This window comes from Malus sylvestris, chromosome 6 (assembly GCF_916048215.2).
Source record: "Malus sylvestris chromosome 6, drMalSylv7.2, whole genome shotgun sequence".
NCBI classification, from domain to species: domain Eukaryota; kingdom Viridiplantae; phylum Streptophyta; class Magnoliopsida; order Rosales; family Rosaceae; genus Malus; species Malus sylvestris.
In genome coordinates, this window is record NC_062265.1 from 31,784,104 (window position 1) to 31,804,198 (window position 20,095).

A 20,095-nucleotide genomic window follows, 5' to 3' on the forward strand; every position below is an offset into this window, starting at 1 on the left:
TACCTTCAAATTGCAATGCATTGATCTAATTAAAAATTAAGAATAAATTGTAGCAATGGTCTCTCAATTTTAACTCAATTAGAGTAATGGTTCCTCAACTAAAAATTCATTACCATTGGTCTCTCAACTCATCAAAACGTACAACTATGGTCCTTTTCGTCAACTCTGTTAGAACTTCCGTCAAAATGAGTCATGTGACATGCACGTGAGGTTGAATCAAGGGGCAAATATGAAATATCAAATAAGAAAAATTCTATCAATGGTCCCTCAACTTCAATTCAACTGGAGAAATGATCCATCAACTTTAATCCAATTAGAGTCATGCTCCCTCAACTTTAACCCAATTGTAGCAATGGTTGACACGCCTCGATCCCGATATTCCTCGAATACCAGGATAAGCACGTGTTGGCCGACCCTTGAGGGTGCCCGAGGGTGACGAAAGTCATTTATTGAGTGCAAATGCTGAGAATAAAGGATGGATACGACTTATAAATATAAAATAATCAAGAATATACATTTAAGGAACATGTTCAGAGCACACATCTAATATATAACACTAAAAGAATTAATATAAAAATTGAATGAATAAAAAAATGGGTCCTACACCGAGAGGACTCAAAAATGCCGATGCGGAAGTGCTTGGAAGCCAGGATTATATGCCTCGATTCTAAGTCCTAAGGGGGGATGCAAAACAAACATGAGTTGACCAAGTTGATATATATATATATATATATATATATATATATATATATATTAAAACAGTTATCAACGTATTGACCTCCAGGTTTTATGAAAACACATATATAATGATAAACATAGGTTTCCCCAAACCTAGCATGTTGTGCAATGTCTTAAATCATAACTTGTATATATAATAATCATTAGTGAATGTCCAATAACCCCCAGGCCCCATGCCGGCTCCTCGTCTCTAAGCATACAGTCAGAGGAAAATACACTCCAGACCCATGCCGGCCCCCCGTCCCTGTGTTAAATAGCCAAAGGAAACACACTCCAGACCCTATGCCAACACCAAACCGTCGCTCGGGACGGACCAAAATCTATCCTTACGTCCCGTAGTGGAATAAGGACCACTAGGTAAGTACAAAACCATTGAACATACATCTATTGAAAAACAACTTCATAGTATAAAGTCATCCATCATCTATACTATAAAGAGATGTTCTAAACATGTTCTAAATATCATATCATCATCCATCAAATATTCTATAAGAACACGGGTTATAGGAAAAATAGTAATCATTCAAAATAGCCTCAGTAGGCATGTTATCTCACAAACCGTTTTATAAAACGTAATCATCAGATCATGCCTTTCATGTATGCATTTCTACTATTAAAACATGTATTTTTAGAAGAGAGTACTTAGCCGCCGAAAAGCCATGCTGCTAGCGAAGACGGAAGCACCACTATAATTGCTCTTAATCACATAAATGGTACATTTAGTCAAACTCTACTCAAAAGATTGAATTTAGGAAAACGGACTTCAAAAACGGGTCCAGGACGTCGAAATTAGCTTAGGAGAGGTCCCAGACGAAATCCCGAAAAGTCAACGTTGACCGTTGATCGGTCAAAGTCAAAGTCAACAAGTCAATCGGTTTGGTCAAACCTGGTTGGCTGGTTTAGGGTTAGGGTTTAGGTTTAGGGCTTTAGGGCTTTAGGGTTTAGGGTTGGACTTAAGGGTTTAAGGTTTATGGGAAATGGGTTCAGGGGAAATAGGGAAAAGGGTTTAGAATTTGGGTTTTCAGGTTTAGATAAATGGGTGGGTTGGGCTTAGAGGTTTTAGGATTGGGTTAAGAGATCTTTGGGCTCGGGCCCAGACCCACACGGCCAAAGGGCCTAATTCAAAAGGGTTTAGGGTTTTAGATAAGGCCCAAAGGCCTTTAGTCTAATAAATAAATAAAAACAATTTAAAATAAGGAAAACTAATGAAAATGACTTGAAAACTTTGAGTTTTAACGATAAGGACAAAATAAAGGGTAGAGTGAATGGTACTAGGATTGACTTTTTAGTGTAAAAATGTGGTTTTTCGTTAAAGTGAATAGTACCGGGAGCTTTTAGTTAAAGTTCCCTTTAAAATAAAGGGTTTGGGTTTAAACAGGCTAAGCCCAAGTTCTAAACAGCCCAAAAGGGCCTAGTTGGAAAGGTCTTTGGGCTTGAAAGCCCGGCCTGAGTTCAAAACATAGGTCGCTAGACCCAAAGGAAGGAGAAGGCCGGAATTTGGCCGGAAAATTGAACAAACTTTAAACGTTAATAACTTTGTCAATACTCAACGAAATCGAGTGATTCAAAAATGAAAATCATAGCTCTCGACAATACGAAGAGAATAGTACCTCACCTAACATCGGACTCTCCGTGGTTTGGCCGGAAAATGCCTTAAAATCTGCCAAGGTCATTGGAAACTGGGTAAGATTCAAATGCATATAACTTCTTCAATACTCAACGAAATTGGGTGATTCAAAAAGGAAAGTTGTAGTACTCAGAGAGATGAAGAGATTGATACCTTGAACACCGGCCAACACACTGTGGTTTGGCCGAAAATTGCCTTAAAAGTGACGATACTCGCCAGAAAACTGGGAAATAAACCTCCGAGTTGTTTCTCACCACAAACCTTTACCAAAGCACCTAAAATGAGTCCTAACTAGAGTTGATCGATCTAATAGGAAGATTATAGAGAGTCATGAAGCTTACCAAGGTCGAAGATTCAAGGAACTCGCCGGAGTTCGACGAAAGAGGAAAAAAACAAGGGAACTTTAACGAAAAGCACCCGGTACTGTTCACTTTAACAAAAAACCACATTTTTACACTAAAAAGTCAATCCTGATACTATTCACTTTACTCTTTATTTTGTCCTTATCATTAAAACTCAAAGTTTTCAAGCCCTTTTCATTAGTTTTCCTACAAAACAATGGTCTCCGCCACTGTGGTGCACCACATACCTGTCCTGGGTTCAAGTTCTTGCTTGGGAAGGTCCTAGGGTGTGTGTGTGTAACTGAGTATGGGTGTGGGGGTGTATCGAAAAGGAACGGAGAAAGTTGTCGAGAGGCAAAGATAAGGGAGAGAGAGAGTTATATAAAAAAAATCAAAAAAAGATGGAAAAGGGGAAGGGAACTGGGGACAAAACAGGGGGTGGGCCCCTTGGGCTCACCAATTAAGACAAAAAAACCATTTTTTATTATAAAATGGGAGTGGGTGTAACAATGGTCATTCCAATGTAACCCATTTTGATAGAATCCTAATAGAGTTGACGAAAATGACCATAGCTACATGTTTGATGAGTTGAGGGACCAATGGTAATGGATTCTTAGTTGAGGGACCAATGGTAATGGATTTTTAATTGAGGGACGATTACTCTAATTTGGTTAAAGTTGAAGGACCATTGCTACAATTTACTCAAAAATTAATCATTGATTAATGATAGGTTTACTTGCTTAAGTAATATGGAAGACAATGTCTTGAACAAAAACAGAGCATATGATGTATGATCAAGTAAGTCCCCTATGAGAGAACACAAGCAAGTCCCACATGAGAGAACACAAGGAATATCCTTAAAATTTTGAAAAGTAAAACAAATGAACGAACAAATAGATTACAAACTAAGAAAAAACAAAGAAAAAAGAATTGCTGAGATGGCTACATTTAGAGACTACATTGTGACCGACTTATATGAACAACAAACATCTTGTGTATAATAAACTAAACCCTAACCTCTAAATGAAAACCTAATTCTAACGTGCTGGGCCCAAACCCTAAACTTATTATTTTTAGGAAAAAAAAAAACAACGTATACTTTTCCATGTTTATGAAAAGAGTATGAAGACCATAAGTATTTTACAAAAATATATACATATATGTTATATTCTAATATGTCACGATGGTCCTCCCAATTTTTTTTTTTTAACAAATGATAATATAATTAATACTAAACCATTTAAATTACAAGAAAGATTGGAACATGGAACCTCAAATTTGCAAGCAAATACTCTTAACAAATTGATATACAAGCCACTTGCCTCTCAAAGTTAATTTAATTTTTATCTTTTGTTATCTTAAAACAAAAGAAGGGTGGCTTGTAACTCAATGACTAAAAACGTTTGTGTCTGCCACTTCTTGTATCAAAACTCTTGTCCCTTTATTTACCTTCAACAGAAAGCAAAAAGAAAATCTCAACTTCCCTTTTTCTTGTTTCTTATTTTAAAAAGCTTCGTCAGAATTCGGTAAGTGATGTTTTTACTTTTGAATTCTCTTTATAAACAATAACGTTAGTAGGTTAAATTGTTAAATGTTAGAGAGAACAGGAATCAATGGATACCAAACCCGCACCAATAGAGAATGCCCATAAATTATTGTTCAGCAATTAACACAACAATTCTCAACATTTGTGAAAGAGTAAGATAGGTACAACAAAAGAGAAATCTGTAAGTTTATATGATTCAACACTATTAAAAGGGAAAGTCTGCTTAGGTGGATGAATGGTCAAAAGATTCTTTTTATAATAGGATATTAAAGTATATTTAATTGTATTAAATTACATAGGCACATGCCACATAACATGGTTTACCCAAATTAATTTTATTGCTTGATTGAGAAGGAATAATCCTATATATGTCGACCTCCATCCCCAACGGACAGGCAGACCTGCAAAAATGCTCAACCCTTCATCATATCTGAGAGGGCACTCCCAACAAAGCCTTTCGAAATATTCAGCTTTCTTTCCCCCCGATAATACCTCTGCAAACAAGCTATACTAGAGCAAGAATATCTCATATCATCAGGGTTAAAAGCAAGAGTATCTCATATCATGCTTTTTCCCTGTTTTTTCTTTTGGCCTTGTTTTTACCTGCAAGACAAGGAGAAAGAGAGCAATCAGTCAGTACTTGGAATCAAGCTTCCAGCCAGGAATTGACTGCCTGGAACCCCTTACCTGATTACTTACCTGGCATTGCTCTCGAGTACTCATCTTCATCATCTTATGTTTCCAGGGAAGATTCCGCATCTGCTTGAGGAACAGATAGGGCAAGTGCGAAGGATACAAGGAAGCATGTGGAGACAAGCGTAACAGCACACGTGCCGATACATCCATTACTTTGTCAAAAGCAAAAGTATCCCATATCAGCAGGGTGGAACGTACTCTAGATTTGATGGACTTGTTTTGACCCTCAAATTCTTCAGTCGGCCTTATACTCTGGAGGAAACCAGAAAACCCTCCAGCTCAGTTCAAGAATAAGCCTGTGGAAAGTTACTTCTTCAAAAGCAAAAGTATCTCATATCATCTCTTCTCATTTTTCTTCTCTTTATCCTTCATGCTGCTGCAAGATGGGGAGAAGGTGAACAATCAGTCGGAGCTCTGATTGCTTACCTTGTCTGTCACCTCTTTCAGCAGACCCCCTAGCTCGGCGACTTGGGGGACTCCTACTACATGGTTTGTATCGCGCTTGACCAAGCCTGAAACTACAAGTAAGCTTCAAGTGAAATTGATACATTACCTTGTGCATCTCCACCAGTTAAAGATACCACCCCTGGATGGAGGAAGAGTACTTCCAGAGAAGATGCCACATCTACCTATGAGACAGATAAGGCAAGTCAAGACGACACCACACTCCGATACTTAGAAGTTTCGTGATTACGAGATCATTATCCCACAATATTTCCTAATGTCATTTGTACTAAATCATTCACTCGTACTCACTAAAGGAGAGCTTGAACCTATGTACTTGTGTAAACCCTTCACAATTAATGAGAACTCTTCTATTCCGTGGGCGTAGCCAATCTGGGTGAACCACGTACATCTTGTGTTTGCTTTCCTATCTCTATCCATTTATATACTTATCCACACTAATGACCGGAGCAATCTAGCGAAGATCACAAAAAGCGACCGTTTTCGTTACCTAGGATCTATCTTGCAAGAGAACGGAGAATTAGATGGAGATCTCAACCATAGAATACGAGCTGGATGGAAAGAGTGCATCCGGCGTGTTGTGTGACCGTCGTAGGCCACTGAAGCTCAAGGGAAAATTTTATAGGACGGCAATAAGGCCAGCGATGTTGTATGGCAGAGAATGTTGGGTGGTGAAGCATCAACACGTACACAAAATGGGTGTAGCGGAGATGAGGATGCTTCGTGGGATGTGTGGGCACACGAGAAAGGATAAGATTGGGAATGAGGATATCCGAGGTAAAGTAGGAGTAGCCGAAATTGTAGGAAAGATGAGAGAAAATCGGCTCTGGTGATTTGGACATGTGCAAAGAAGGCCGACTGACGCTCCGGTTCGAAGATGTGACTACGGGTCAGAGGTTCAGGGCCGAAGGGGTAGAGGAAGACTTAGGAAAACTTTGGAAGAGACTCTAAGAAAAGACTTAGAGTACTTGGATCTAACGGAGGGCATGACACAAAACCGAGCGCAATGGCGTTCTAGGATTCATATAGCCGACCCCACTTAGTGGGAAAAGGCTTTGTTGTTGTTGTTGTTGTTGTATTGAGAAGGAATAATCCAAGTCTTCCGAGGAACTTCACGCTTTTCCACTCCTATATATACATATCCTTCTTATCAGTCCTCTCCTACCAGAAAACTCATTGGAACAAGCCAGTCATCAAATTACATAACTTCCAACAACGCCATGGCTGCCAAGATCTCCTCCCCCTCCTCCTCCTACGGCAATCCCTGCCTTGATCTGTTTTTCCATGTAACACAAAAATACTTCGACGATGACACCGAGCAGGCCTCACACAATTCCCGTTTGCTTAACTATCTGAAGCAACTTCTGCCCTTGGCCTGGTCTCACAATCCGCTAATCACACTCAAGCTCACAAGCAACCTCGACTCTGGAAAACTTTATGATGAAGCGTTCTTCTCCGCCGTGTTTTGGCTCCACCACAACCACCCAAAGACTCTACTATGTAACGTTTCATTTAAAGACTCGTATGTCCTTATTGACATTCTCTACAGCCTTCTGGAAGGCCAAGACGCCGCTGAGAGGCTGCGCAGAGATCCGGATTACAAGCTGTTGCATGACCGGGTGATGGATCTTTTCGTGGAGAGGTTGAAGTCTGATATTGAAAAGTTGAAGCAGAACAAGCTGAAACTCAAGTTGAATGATGATGTTGGCAATGATATTGATGATGATGTTTTCGTTACTGAGGCTGCAGAGTGGTGCGTTAGCACATGCCCCTCGGTAACCAAAGCCACCCGCGCTGTTTTGCTGCATGAAAGCGTTGAGAGAAGGCTTTTCTCTCTAGAATCATCAGTTCATTCAAAAGAGTGGAAGCGGCTGACGAAGGAGGTTTTGGAGCCCTTGACCAAATACTACAACCGTCGAGGCATTGCTGGACACAAGCGCCGTGACGATAAGAAGTATTTGGAGGAAATTGCAGCAGGCAATTTAAGTGGCATAAAGTACGACGCTCTTCTTCCACATCAGATCATACTCTATGCTGAAGATGGCAGCGATATCGAGCAAGCGGCTGAGCTTCAGTGGAAGACAATGGTGGAGGGCATGCACCTGAAGGGAAAGTTCAAAAACTGCTTGGCTCTGTATCACACCACCAAATACGCGGACAAGGGAGTTGGACGACGGATGATGATGAGTTTGGCACTTTTGCTGTCTCAACTGAGCGAAGGGCCATGGAAAGGCAAGGTGATCACTTTTGGTAATTCGGCCAAAGATCAGCTGGTACTACATTCGATACAAGGCGATGATCTCAAGTCCAAGTGCAATTTTATGAGGACAATGGAGTCCGACTTGTTTGTTGATTATGAGAAATGGTTTGATATTCCGGAGGTGGCTGCCATTGCCAAGGGGAGTGTGAAGCCGAAGCAGAAGATCAAGAAGGTGTTTGTATTTAGCGAGTCCCTTAGCGGCATACAAGAGAGCCAGTATGAGGCAATACGGAGAAAGTTTAAGGACAAAGGGTATGGAGATGACGCGGTGCCACACATTCTGTTTTGGAATTTTGGGGACTTAGAAGGTCCGTCGATGTCTCCAAAACAACATCCAGGGGTGACACTGCTCAGTGGCTACTCCGACAATTTGATCAAGGTCTTCTTGTACAATGGTGGGGAAATTGTCCCGCGCCATCTCATGGAGGCAGCCCTTTCGGACAAAGAGTATCAAACTCTTGCTGTAGTCGACTGAGCTTCAACTGATCAATCCTCGATCCATTGGATAGGGGTGGTCTGATCGCAGTATCGTTTCTTTCTTTTTTTTTAGTATGTTTCAGATTATTACCTTTAAATTTCTTTGCAGGGATATTATGTTATAGGTTATATGGATGAACTGATAAATCCAAATTTCTGGAACAGTTAGTTGCTCCATCTTATGCTTATATGTTATATTATATGTCATATACATCTACATACATGTAAGTTAAAGACATTACTTAAGGCACAAGCAATAGCAATTATTGAATTCTAACCTTAAGCATCTGCGAGACCGATTACGAGTTGGATATAGTGTCTTGAATCGTCATGTTCTCCAACAAAAAACCAATTCATTGGAACCCAGAAAATCTATCAGTCAAAGGATATAAAACAGAAAGGAAAGCATAGAGAGCGAGCGAGCGAGAGAGTGAGCATCACCACTGTTTGATTTCAGTTTCATTTTATGAGATCGAAAACTGAGGTATATGCCTTCTATATATAAACACATAGCAAATCTGTATTAAAACAGGAAAGCAAACCTTCCTAATATGTCCTGCATTGTAAGTGTTTAATTATATCTTGCCTTTCACTCCAAGGCTCTTGTAATTACTATACAATGGCTACAGGCCATGCCAACTGAACCCTATCACTCTTGTAAACTTCGTTGCTACAGCTTCAATCTCGTTCTGATGGCACATGATTTCAAGAAACTATAGCCCAAGTTTTTGTTGTTTTAATTGAACTCAAGAATTTTAGTCTCGATATTTACAGTTTTCCAAGATGAAAAACCGAAAACTTCTCAGATTTACGCTCGTTGTGCTTGTTAATTTCAATAGTCACTTGCTTCTCAATTCTTCTAGAAATTACTAACAATTAACATGAAAGAACATGCAATTGACCAACAAATCATTTTTCTTGGTTTTTATAAATAGGTTTTAGTATATGAAGGGAATGACAGTAAACTTCTGCCAAAAACAGAAAGAGAAACACATAGACTACCAAAATGTATCCATTCTTGTCTAAGATGGCTGTTTCTATCTTTTGCAGCGGCTAATGACCATTTTCTGCTGTTTGGTGACCAAAAATATAGGGTGCTCCAATCACGACTTTTAGCGCCACATCGAACCGCTACTAAAGGGGATATTTAGCGACAACCATTGAAATCGCCGCTAAAATAGTTTTTAGCGACTACTAAACAAATTTTTAGCGTCCACATATAGCGCTACTAAATATATATTTAGCGACAGCATAATTCGCCGCTAAAGAGACTTTCAGAGACGGAAAAAGATCGCTGCTAAAAGTCATAGAACAAATTTTAACTCCTCTGCCCCCGCACCAATTAGATTTTTTTTTCATACACTGGGTATTTGGGAATCTCCACCGGTATGAAGTTTTCTTAATCAATTGTAATTATGAATTTCACATCACATTTTTACACTTTGAATTGTTTTGGGTTTCCGAGAGAACTTGTGAAGATTCTTGACTGTTGAAAAGCAAAGGTTTCAGTCCCCTGCGGCCACACTGCATTGAAAACATTGATGTGAGAATGGAATGCCATGGAAGCAAGAATAAAAAATATAAAGAGAGAATCCACCGCACTAGGGTTTAGGATTAATGCATTGCCCAACAACTGTCCACATTATAAGGTCGTTTCCACAAGAAAGACGGTAGCTTAAACCTCCTAATCAAAACCAAGAGAAATCATAAACAAACAAAAAATGAAACTCTTCACTAGAAAGCACATGAATGAACACTCAAATGTCCCACAACTGACAGAAGAACAGATGGCGCTTTACGCAGTGACGGAAAACAATAATACTTATGCACCCTGGTGCGGGTTTGTTCCCAACGATCCCCCTCCCCTCAACATATACCAATTTAACTTACTAACACTATCGTTTATCAAAAAAAAAAAAAAAAAAAAAAAAAAAAACTGATGGAACAAAAAAAGGACAGAACATGGACCAGAAGATTCTAAAACACGTACATCCGTTTAAAATGAAGAATCGCACCACACGATTTGCACAGCTTCATAAAGGCAGAGACAACATTGAATAGGTGAGCCTATGTGCATAATGTCCCTCGCATCAGGGGAAATGACAAAAAATTAAAGAAAAGGATCAAAAGCGGGACAGAAAATTGTGCAAAGCAAGACAAACTTATTCAACCTATTCGCACGATAAAGTCCAACATGTATCTCATTGTAAATATATACGACTTCCTAAATGACAATTGTAAACAATGATAAGATTACTGAAATTTCATGTAGAGATTAACAAAGAAGGCTCTCAGACAAGTTGACAATCAAAGATCAGCATGATAGATACGGCATGTGTAAACACAAAAAATTCTAGTAACTAGAAATAATTATTTATGGAACTCATTAGGTGACGGAGAAAAAATAAACGAGGAACTGAGAGTCAGATTATATTCAGCATAAGCAGATAAAATATATGCCTAAAGTAAGTTGGAATCGAGTTCTCACTTATAAATTTTGAGATCTGCGTTGCAGAGCGTCACCAGGAAGTGATAATGCCCGATTAGTGATCTCTTCCAACCTGCTCTCCTCTCTTCCAACCTGCATTCCAGAGCCTCCATATACACGCACACACCTGAGACCCAGTACCCATGCAACTTGGTAATATTAATGACACTGAATCTGCTGAACAAGCTCCCTCATCCGCCATTACAAGACCAAAAGGCCCATCTCCTGCCACCAAAGGTAGCTGGTCCTTGATATGCCTCAGCATTCGCAGCACGTATGCAAGGGTTTACCTGAGCCAGTTTTTGCAATGCCATTGCAATCTCGACTGCTCATAATTACAGGCACTGCCTGGGTCTGAATTGGCATTCACTTTCATAGTTGAGCTTCTTTATTGGTTCCAAGATATATTTAGAAGCCCCGTTTGGTGCCAGGTCTTAATATGCTTTGCCACAACTTCACCATGTATCTTTAATTCCAAACGTTTTCGATATGCACCTACATCTTCTGGGATCATTTTTGAGATCTCCTTCACCTCACAGTAAAAATCCTTCCGGATGTTTGAGAGTCTATCTTTGAGTGGTCAACTGGAGAGAGCTTCTCAAATTTTATCTTCGTCGCCCTTTTTGTGAACTTGACATCACCTTCGTCTTCAAATGGATCTTCATCACTCTCATTATCTCATAACCGGAGTCTGAATCCACCCCAATAATTTTTCTGGCCAAAGACTAATTTGATCCATTTTCACCAACAACTACTGATTGGTCGGCAGCATTGGCCAGCTTCTAAACTTCAGGCAGCTCTGTAGCATCTAGCGGATTAATTTCATCATCCAGCAAAGCAGGTGAAGTTGTTTCATTATCGGAACCAACTTCCATGGCAGCTCCATATTCTGTCAGTAAGATAGGCTTCTCCATCAACGTCCATGCCCGTCTCTTCTTCATCATCAGATTCTCCTTCAAGAGTCCAGGTATTTATGGACTTGGGTTCACCGACATCACCTTTGTTCACCAACATCACATTCCCTGTGGTTGTCTCTCTCTCAGATTATGACTCCAGCCACTCCTGAACTCTCCTCCTCCACTTTTCCATTTCCTCATCCAACTTCTTCTGTTCATCCTCTAACTCCTCCTCCTCCACCACCTCACATGCTAGCTTCTTCTCTTTCTTGACCGGATATTCTTCATCACTATTCTTTATCGGGCTCTCAACTCCGCCATCCCTATGTATATTCTGACCTGCTGCTACTCCTTCAACTCTCCGCCCACATTCTACTTACAAATCTTTCTTACAAGGCTTCCTATCACTCTCCCTAGCATCACCATCATCATCCTCATATATATCATGCGCCCTTCTGTTTCGATCTCTGTACCTTTCCTTCTCTCTAGCCCTTTGTCTCTCTCTTCTCCCTATCTTTCTCTCTACTCCTCCGATGACTATCACTTTCCCTATCTCCTCAATGCCGCTTCTCTACATCGTGCCTCTCTCGTTCCTCACAATAATCACAAAACTTGTCTCTCACGGAACAACTAGAATCACAATCTCCCTTATATCTATCCTTCCCCCTACAATGTCCCTTCTCTCCAATCCTCTCCTTTTCGCCATCTCCATCTCGTAAACCACTAATCCTCTTCCATTCTCACTCCTTCATAGGTTTACATTTACCTTCTACAACAGCAGTTCCTCCTACAAAAACAATATTCCCCTGCAATTCACCAAACACACAAAAAATTACTCCTTTTTCCGACTTACATACAATTGAGACCAACACAAATAACAGTAAACCAATTCAGACGAGAAAACACTTAAAAAAAATAAAAAACGCTAAACCCAAATCGAATAAGAAGTAAAACAAATTCGTAAATTATTTGTCAAATTGAAGAAAATTCGACTCAGAAGAGTTTGATTACCTGACTGATACAGAAAAGCTTGTGAAGAAGGGGGAAAACGCAGAGTTAGGGTTGGGGCAGATTGATTTCTTTGCCTCCAAAACCCAAATTAATGAAATTGATCGAAATTGGGCTATGGTCGGTTTTTTGTTGGGTTACTTAATTGGGCCTTGTTTTTTTTGGACTAACGTTGGGCCTTATTTCTGATTAACAATTTGGGATGTAGTTGTTTGCCGTTACTAACTTTCACTGGACTAGACTAGACTAGACTAATGAGGCTTTTGTTTGCCCTCCTCACTAAGTGTTACTATACTAGACTGGACTAACTATTAGTCCAGTCCTGTGTTTGATATCATGTGGGATTAGTGTTAATGAGACTAGCCCGAACTCGCCTAAACTAAAAGCATCACTAAAGGTTCTTAGAGGGAGTCCTAAAAAACAATAGGACTAGCTAAGAACTGCTTGTCTCCGCTCTCTGTTTCACTCTCTCCTACTCTCTCCCTCTCTCCTTGCCCAGAATCATGAGACCTCATATCTACTTTTCCCATGCACATCTCGAGTTTATCACCAAGCTCGTTGTCGAAAGGCAGTGCTTCTCCTCTACTCAGATCCTCGGCTTCCTCAACTCCCAATATCGCTCTCGACCATCACCTTCATCTTCCAGGACATCGTCGGCAAACTCCACGATGCGAGCCAAAACCCAGAAGACAAAAAATACCAATCTGACAAAACCCAGATGAAATTCAAAAGCTTGTGAAAAATCCCAAAAAAAAAAAAAAAAAAAACCAATATGACAAATTAGAAACTTTTTTTTGAGAATGAATGAAAAAGAATGGAATTTGATGACGAGGGAGAAAGTGGTGAAAAAGAATGGAATTTGGTGATGAGGGAGAAAGTAAAAAGAGAGACAAAGAGGCAGTTGGACGGGAAGGAGAAAAAAATGGAGAGCACTATAGAGAGAAAGGGTGTTCTAGAAAGGTAAAAGAAAAAAGAAAAAGAAAAAAAATGTAAAAGATAGAATTAAATATTATTATTTTTTTATCATTTTAGTTCTTAATTCGATACTACATCAAACGCTTCATTAAGTTAGTCTAGCTTAGTTTAGTGTAAGCCAGTCCAGCTTAGTCCCTAAAGTTAATCCAATTCAAGTTAGTCCGGTGCAACAAACACACTCTAAAAGTTAGTGTAGTCCAGTGTTTATTCACAAAAAGGGATTAACTTTAATGATATTAGGTGGGACTCGCATGAACTAAAGAGCTCGCTGGAGGGGCAAGAAGTGGAAGGGCAAAGAGGAGGGAGATTTGACTGAAGTTGAAATTGGGAGAACAAAGAACGGCATAGAGATAGGGGTGAGATGCAGACTCTGATAGAAACAAAGAAGATAGTAGAAAGGAAAGTAAATTAGAAATAGTATTTTGTAACATAATATTTGATTATTTTTTGTTTTTTTAAAGTAAAAGTAAATTAAAAATGATAAAAAAAATATTTTGGGCTTTAAAAATATTTTAGTCCGGTACTAAACCAAACACTTACATTCACCTCTCCCAGACCCTACGTAAAGCGGAAGCCTTGTGCACTGGGTACGACCTTTTTTACTAAACCAAACACTTCATTATTCTTATCCTACTTAATCTCTGAAATTAGTCCAGTCCAAGATTATGTGGTGCAACAAACGCACCCTTATACAACTCACCGTCTCTTTCCTCATAGTTTTTTTATTATTTCTTTCCTCAAAGTTTCATATAGAAGTGTGATAGGGTGTGAAATTTAAGGCTGGTTTGAGATTTTGGTGATTAAAAAAAAAAAGCTTATTAAAAAATTTAGAACATCAAGTGTTTTTGGTAAAACAATTTAAAAAAAAAAATTGTTGTCAATGACAATAAAAAAAAACATAAAAAAGCAAAAGCAATGTCTACATGCTTCTAAAAAAATGTTTTTTTTTTCAAAGCATAGTAATTAGTGCTCATTTAATAAAAAAATTTAAAGGATAAGTAAACCCTCACATATTTTACAAAATTACAATAATTGCCCATACATTATTCTCTTTGACAATTATTATATCACATTAAATATCGTATCATCTTTAGTCATTTAACATATTCACATCAATTTATATTTTTTTTGTCGCACATCAATTTATATTAAAGTTTACTAAATACTCAGAGACCATTTTTTTTTTGTTAAAAGAACTTTTACAACAAAATAAAAAATAAAATATTTACCAAATACTCAACAACTTTATTTTACAGTTGGACAAAACATTTGCATTCTTACTTTTTCATATTTATTACTTTCGGTCCAACTATTATTGGGTAATGTAACCGATAAATATAACACAAATATTATTTTCTTATTAAAAATTCATTTAAGTGCCCTTAAATATTGAACCTTAAACCAACCTAAGTGCAGAGGCGTAGCCATGAAGGGATCAAAATGTTCTCAGGCACATTTTGACATTTTTTTTTCATGCATACAAGTTTGGTGTTATGCTTATGATTTTCAAAGTTTTTTCATAGGCTCAGGGTTCCAATTTGACTTTTTACTTTAATTTCTTTCATCGGGTTTGATTTGAGGTTGGTGGCTCTTATGGAGTTCAGGCAATCCGTTGCTTTGTGAACTTTGAGGAGGAGGGAGAAAGAAAATCAAAGAGGCTTGAGGTTTAGGTTTAAGAAAGAGGATGATGATGACGACACCATACTAGACCTACACGACGGTAGTCGGTTGCTCACTACACAGCAAAGTAAATTTTGCAAGATCAATAGAGTATTTCGGATTGAGACTTTTGGGTCCTTCTAGGCTAAAATTTTGACTCTGCCACTGCCTAAATGGTAACAAAGGCTTTACATTCACTCTGCTTGTTAAGTGCATATGGATTAGCCGCTAAACATGTATTCAAATTTTTCAAAATTCCATTTCATATAGATAAGAATCTTAAAAATCTGTATTTTGAAGTGGGTCTGAAGAGCAGTTAGCGTCATATTAAGTTACCTACAATCAAGCTCTAATACCAACTGTGACCTCAAGTGGGAGATCGAAAATTGAGACATACAGATTCATCTTAATCCTCTAGCTGCATTGTGTGCATCATCTGATCAATCATCACCAGGAAGGAAACTAGTAAAGCTGCTTCTACAAAAGCACTTGTGGAAACATGAATCAGAAAATGACAGTCCCAAAGCTACCACTAGTTCATTCCACCCTATTGGATTTTACAGACAGCGATGGCGACACCTTTGGAGGCACCTCCTAGGAACTGAAGTTTAGTTAGTGTAGCAAAAGTTAGCACAAGTCGGAAGGCACCTAGGTGGGCACCAACGCTTAAAGCATATGCAAGAAAAAAGCTTTTTTTTTTAACTTTTAACACTTTTTTTCTGCAGTGGCAATAGCTTTGCTAGGTGTATTGTTTTCAACTTAGACTCAATTTCCATGCTAGTGTAGCGTGACAAATGAAATGAAATTTTTTGTCTAAACATGTCTTTAAAGTTCCGATACTTATGTCGGAAATCGTCCACACTCGAATCGCAACTTTTGGAATCATACAAGCAAACATAAGCAATGGTGTGTTTGTGTTGATTCCATAAAAGAGTGAGAAACCAAATCTTTTGTGATTCTTATGAAATCTAAAGAAACAAGCTAGTAAAACTTACCAATATTGTACTTGGTGGAGATAAATCCAAATTTTCAAGGAACAAATCTAAGGATTTGAGACTAGATAAATCCAAAATGTCAAGGAACAAATCTAAAGATTGCCATAGGTCAGTGGATTCTTGTGTGCAAACTAGGGTGTATCTTTAGATCAGTATTTCACTCGTTACGTGATGAAAGAGATATTTGTGTTATTACAGTTTGAGTCTCCCTCATCACTTGACACAATATTAATACATTTCATCACATAACGTAATGAATGAGATGCTTTGTAATTGCATCCCTAGATCAGTATTTCACTTGTCACGTGATGAAAGAGACATTTTCGTAATTGCAATTTTAATCTCTCTCATCATTTGACACAATATTAATATATCTTATCACATAGCGTGATGAAAGAGATACTTTCCGATTGTCATCTTAGATTTTGTCTCATAGTTAGTGAGCCAAGTGATTTGGATCAATTGCTTCCCGTAATATTATCCATAGATAAAAATTTGCAGGTGAGAAATGAGTGATTTCATGTCATGGATGATAAGATTGAGACATGTTTTGTCCCTACCCTGAAATGATTACCGTATCGAGGGGAACACTGAAGTGCCCCATCCACTATACCAAATTGTGCTTTTAAAATCTCTCTCTCTCTCTCTCTCTCTCTCTCTCTCTCTCTCTCTCTCTCTCTCGCTCCCCCCCCCCCCCCCCCCCATTTTCTTTAAATTTGGTTGTGCTCCATGCCAAAGCGTAGAGGATAGCTAGGAAGATTTATTAGAAGAGAAATGGGGAGTTCTCATGAGCTTACAAGAAATGGCCATAAGGATGTTTCACTTCAAGAACTCAGTGATAGGCTTGCTGAGTTTGCTCAAGTAAGAGGATGGGAAGAATATCACAGCCCCAGAAATCTCCTTCTAGCACTAGTAATCTCTCTCACCCATTTACCATCTTATCAATTTACTTACGTTCTTATATGCACGTATTTATTTTCTCATGTGAGACGTGAGTTATGACAGCTGGCCAGGTAGAGAAATGAGTTTGTCGGCTGCATATAGACTATAGTAGTTTAGAATATCGTCTTATCAAGAAGATAAAAGAACTTACATATGGCATGTGTTTGTGCAGGTGGGAGAGGTTGGAGAACTGTCTGAAATTTTCCAGTGGAAGGGTGAAGTTGCAAGAGGGCTGCCTAACTGGACTTCTGATGAGAAAGAGCATTTGGAAGAGGAGCTCTCTGATGTTCTGCTCTACCTGATTCAACTCGCCGACGTCTGCGGACTTGATCTGGGACAAGCAGCTCTCACCAAGATTGTCAAGAATGCAAGAAAATACCCCGTTACGAATCAAACAACAGCTTCCACCAACTAGCTATAAGCTCAAAATTAAGAACCACCTCTATATGTTTGGACTCATGCTGCTTATTTTTTCTTAAGTTGATCATGTCAATTACGATCAAAGTTTTGTTTAGAGAAGAATTTACTTCCTAATCCTTCTTAATAATATATCTACGCATGACTTTTTTTTTTTTTTTTATACAAGCGATATTCTACACTAAACTTGTTTAAATTATGTAGAGAGGGGCGAATTTAAGTGCAGAGAGTAAAGCACACTAATTTAGTCAACTTAACTAAAGCCACGTCTGCTAAGCAGGGCTTTAAACCCAAGTGTGCCAAGTGGACCAATTGGACATTGTAGTCTGTTAAGCAGGACTTTAAACCCTAGTGTGCCAGATGGACCAGTTGGACATTGTAGTCGTCATTTCGTTTGATTGTTATTATATACCTTTGTTAGGGTTAATAATCTGCAGTGCAAAGACGATGTATTTAATCTAGGCCATTACTTTTAAGTTTAGCATAACAATTAGCAAGCTAGAAATTCTATATTTTTCAATATGTTTGCGATTTCCTTCTTTAGCCAAACTGGGTGTTGGTGCAACTTGACAAAATTGGTCCTTCTTGGGGTCCTCTATGCCTTTTGATAAGGGCCAACCGTTCAAAGTGGAGGAAATATTATATAGGTTAGGCTAGCTTATGATCACATGGATATGTCTAACATGGTGTGATTAGTGAAAACAAAGGGAGATAATGATCTTATCCGAAGTAGTTAGTGTGTGGTGGGGTTAAATTTTAATCAATTTCTATTGTTGTGATGGTATTCGAAACCAATAACGTTAACGTAATGTCATGTGTTTTCTCATGTAACTGTGCATTATTAATTTAAAACACCATTATAATAATGTACTTGGTGTAAGTAAGCCTCTCTATTTGGCAAGAGCCAAAGCCAATCATCAAAAGTGGAGCAAAAATATAGGCCATTGGCAATCTTCCTAGTACTCTAATCAAAAGGGTTGTCTACCACCACCAAGTTGTGATCATTGAAGGCCAGAGGGCTGATGAAAACTTTAGCCAACAAAGTTAGTGTCTGGTGGGGGAAAGATTAGGGTAGCTAGTCCCACTTCATGCCGCCTTGCTCACTCACGTTGTATGTTGGTTCTTCCAACCCTATTATTGACCTCATTTGTGGTGATGTGGGAGCTTGTTATTTGGTGGTCGCACAAGTCTGATTGCGCGGTGCTCTTACTAAAAGGTTCTCCGATGTGGTGGGGTTATCGTTTGATTACTTTCTTATCCAAAGAGATACAAAGCTTCAAATTCAAAATTAAAATGTAAGTGTAAAAGAAAGGATTGTAAAAAAAAAGTGCAAAAACAGAAGGAAAATTAATTTGAGTGATAAAAGTGTTCAAGAAAAGCCCAATATGACAAGTCTTGGGCCTTCTCCAAAGAGATACAAAGCTGCAAATCCAATATATTTTTAGGTTTTTTAGTTAAAAATGTCTTTGAGAACATAAATTCTTACTTTGGTTCATAATAATTAAAATTCATAGATATGATCCTTGAGTATGTCAACTGTAAATCATTTTGGTCATTCTGTAAGAAATCTATCAATATCCTCGTTAAATTGTCACGTGAACGACCACATGACCATATTTCTAATGTATTTTTGTCAAACAAACCCCTCCACTTAACAAGGATATTGACAAATTTTCATTGACGAGTCAAAATAATTTTTGATGGACACACCCAGGGAACGATCCTATCGATTTTCATTCATAGAGACCAAAGTAATGAATTATGCCAATTTCAGATACTATTTTAACTAAAAAACCTATTTTTTACTTACTACTCAAATATTTGCGTACAACTTTCTTTTGCATTACCTATCCAAACAAATAGTGGCGAATCTAGGAAATAATATTAGGGGGATCAGTAAGAATAGCCCTTGCAGCGCACAATTTTTTTTTACCAGAAATGGCATGCATATTGTCATTTCATTGAGTCTTGGTAGATCTAATGTTATTTGGAAAGGCATACTGCACATCTTTTAATGCTTCATTTGCGAGGGTAACTAACATGTTCCAAGGTTGCTCCCATATAAATGCTTAACAAAGAAACACACTTATATTGAACATACTAACAATGTTTGATATCATTGCATCCCATTAATATGTTTGTCGAAGAATGATGATGCTTTGTTATTTACTGAAATCATCATTTCATTCGCTCTTTTTTCAGATATTTTATTAAATAGTTCGAGGTCATATATGAAGTCAACTCTAATCTTCAAAAGGGTAACACTCAAAGTATCCATAGACATTTACTGAAGTTCAGAGAGTCAGCACCCACAGTATCTATGAATGTTCACCAAAATTTGGGAGGTCAGCTAACCCCCTGCCCCTCAATGCATCCGCCACTACAAACAAATATTCTTTTACGTTGACAAGTTGAGCTACTAAAACTTTTCCGGCCATAAAAAAAGAGAAAATTATTATTGACGCTTTGAAACATTTTATACTCCCTTAATTTTCAACATATTAAGAACGGAGGATGAATATTGATAATGTCAGCAGCAACTTCCAAAATCAAAAGACAAAAATA

At 38.3% G+C, this 20,095-nt stretch overlaps 2 protein-coding genes and 1 pseudogene across 2 annotated transcripts; 2 read left to right on the forward strand and 1 right to left on the reverse strand.

Moving 5' to 3' along the window:
• Nucleotides 1-6,633: 6,633 nt before the first annotated feature.
• On the forward strand, nucleotides 6,634-8,148 carry LOC126625625 (uncharacterized). Its single transcript, XM_050294667.1, has one exon. It carries the CDS (start codon nucleotides 6,634-6,636, stop codon nucleotides 8,146-8,148), a length of 1,515 nt encoding a protein of 504 aa, XP_050150624.1.
• Nucleotides 8,149-9,539: 1,391 nt separating this feature from the next.
• On the reverse strand, nucleotides 9,540-13,193 carry LOC126625626 (DEAD-box ATP-dependent RNA helicase 42-like; annotated as a pseudogene).
• A 3,676-nt stretch (nucleotides 13,194-16,869) lies between these two features.
• LOC126626318 (uncharacterized) lies at nucleotides 16,870-17,685 on the forward strand. Its single transcript, XM_050295609.1, has 2 exons — nucleotides 16,870-17,083; nucleotides 17,286-17,685. Exons 1-2 carry the CDS (start codon nucleotides 16,946-16,948, stop codon nucleotides 17,526-17,528), a joined length of 381 nt encoding a protein of 126 aa, XP_050151566.1. The 5' UTR covers nucleotides 16,870-16,945; the 3' UTR covers nucleotides 17,529-17,685.
• The last annotated feature ends 2,410 nt before the right edge of the window (nucleotides 17,686-20,095 follow it).

Bases quoted from the DNA above. Each gene is read 5' to 3' on its own strand.
- LOC126625625 (XM_050294667.1), top strand. From the start codon at position 6,634: ATGGCTGCCAAGATCTCCTCCCCCTCCTCCTCCTACGGCAATCCCTGC.
- LOC126626318 (XM_050295609.1), top strand. From the start codon at position 16,946: ATGGGGAGTTCTCATGAGCTTACAAGAAATGGCCATAAGGATGTTTCA. The intron at 17,084-17,285 runs GTAATCTCTCTC...GTGTTTGTGCAG, and splicing joins GAAATCTCCTTCTAGCACTA to GTGGGAGAGGTTGGAGAACT.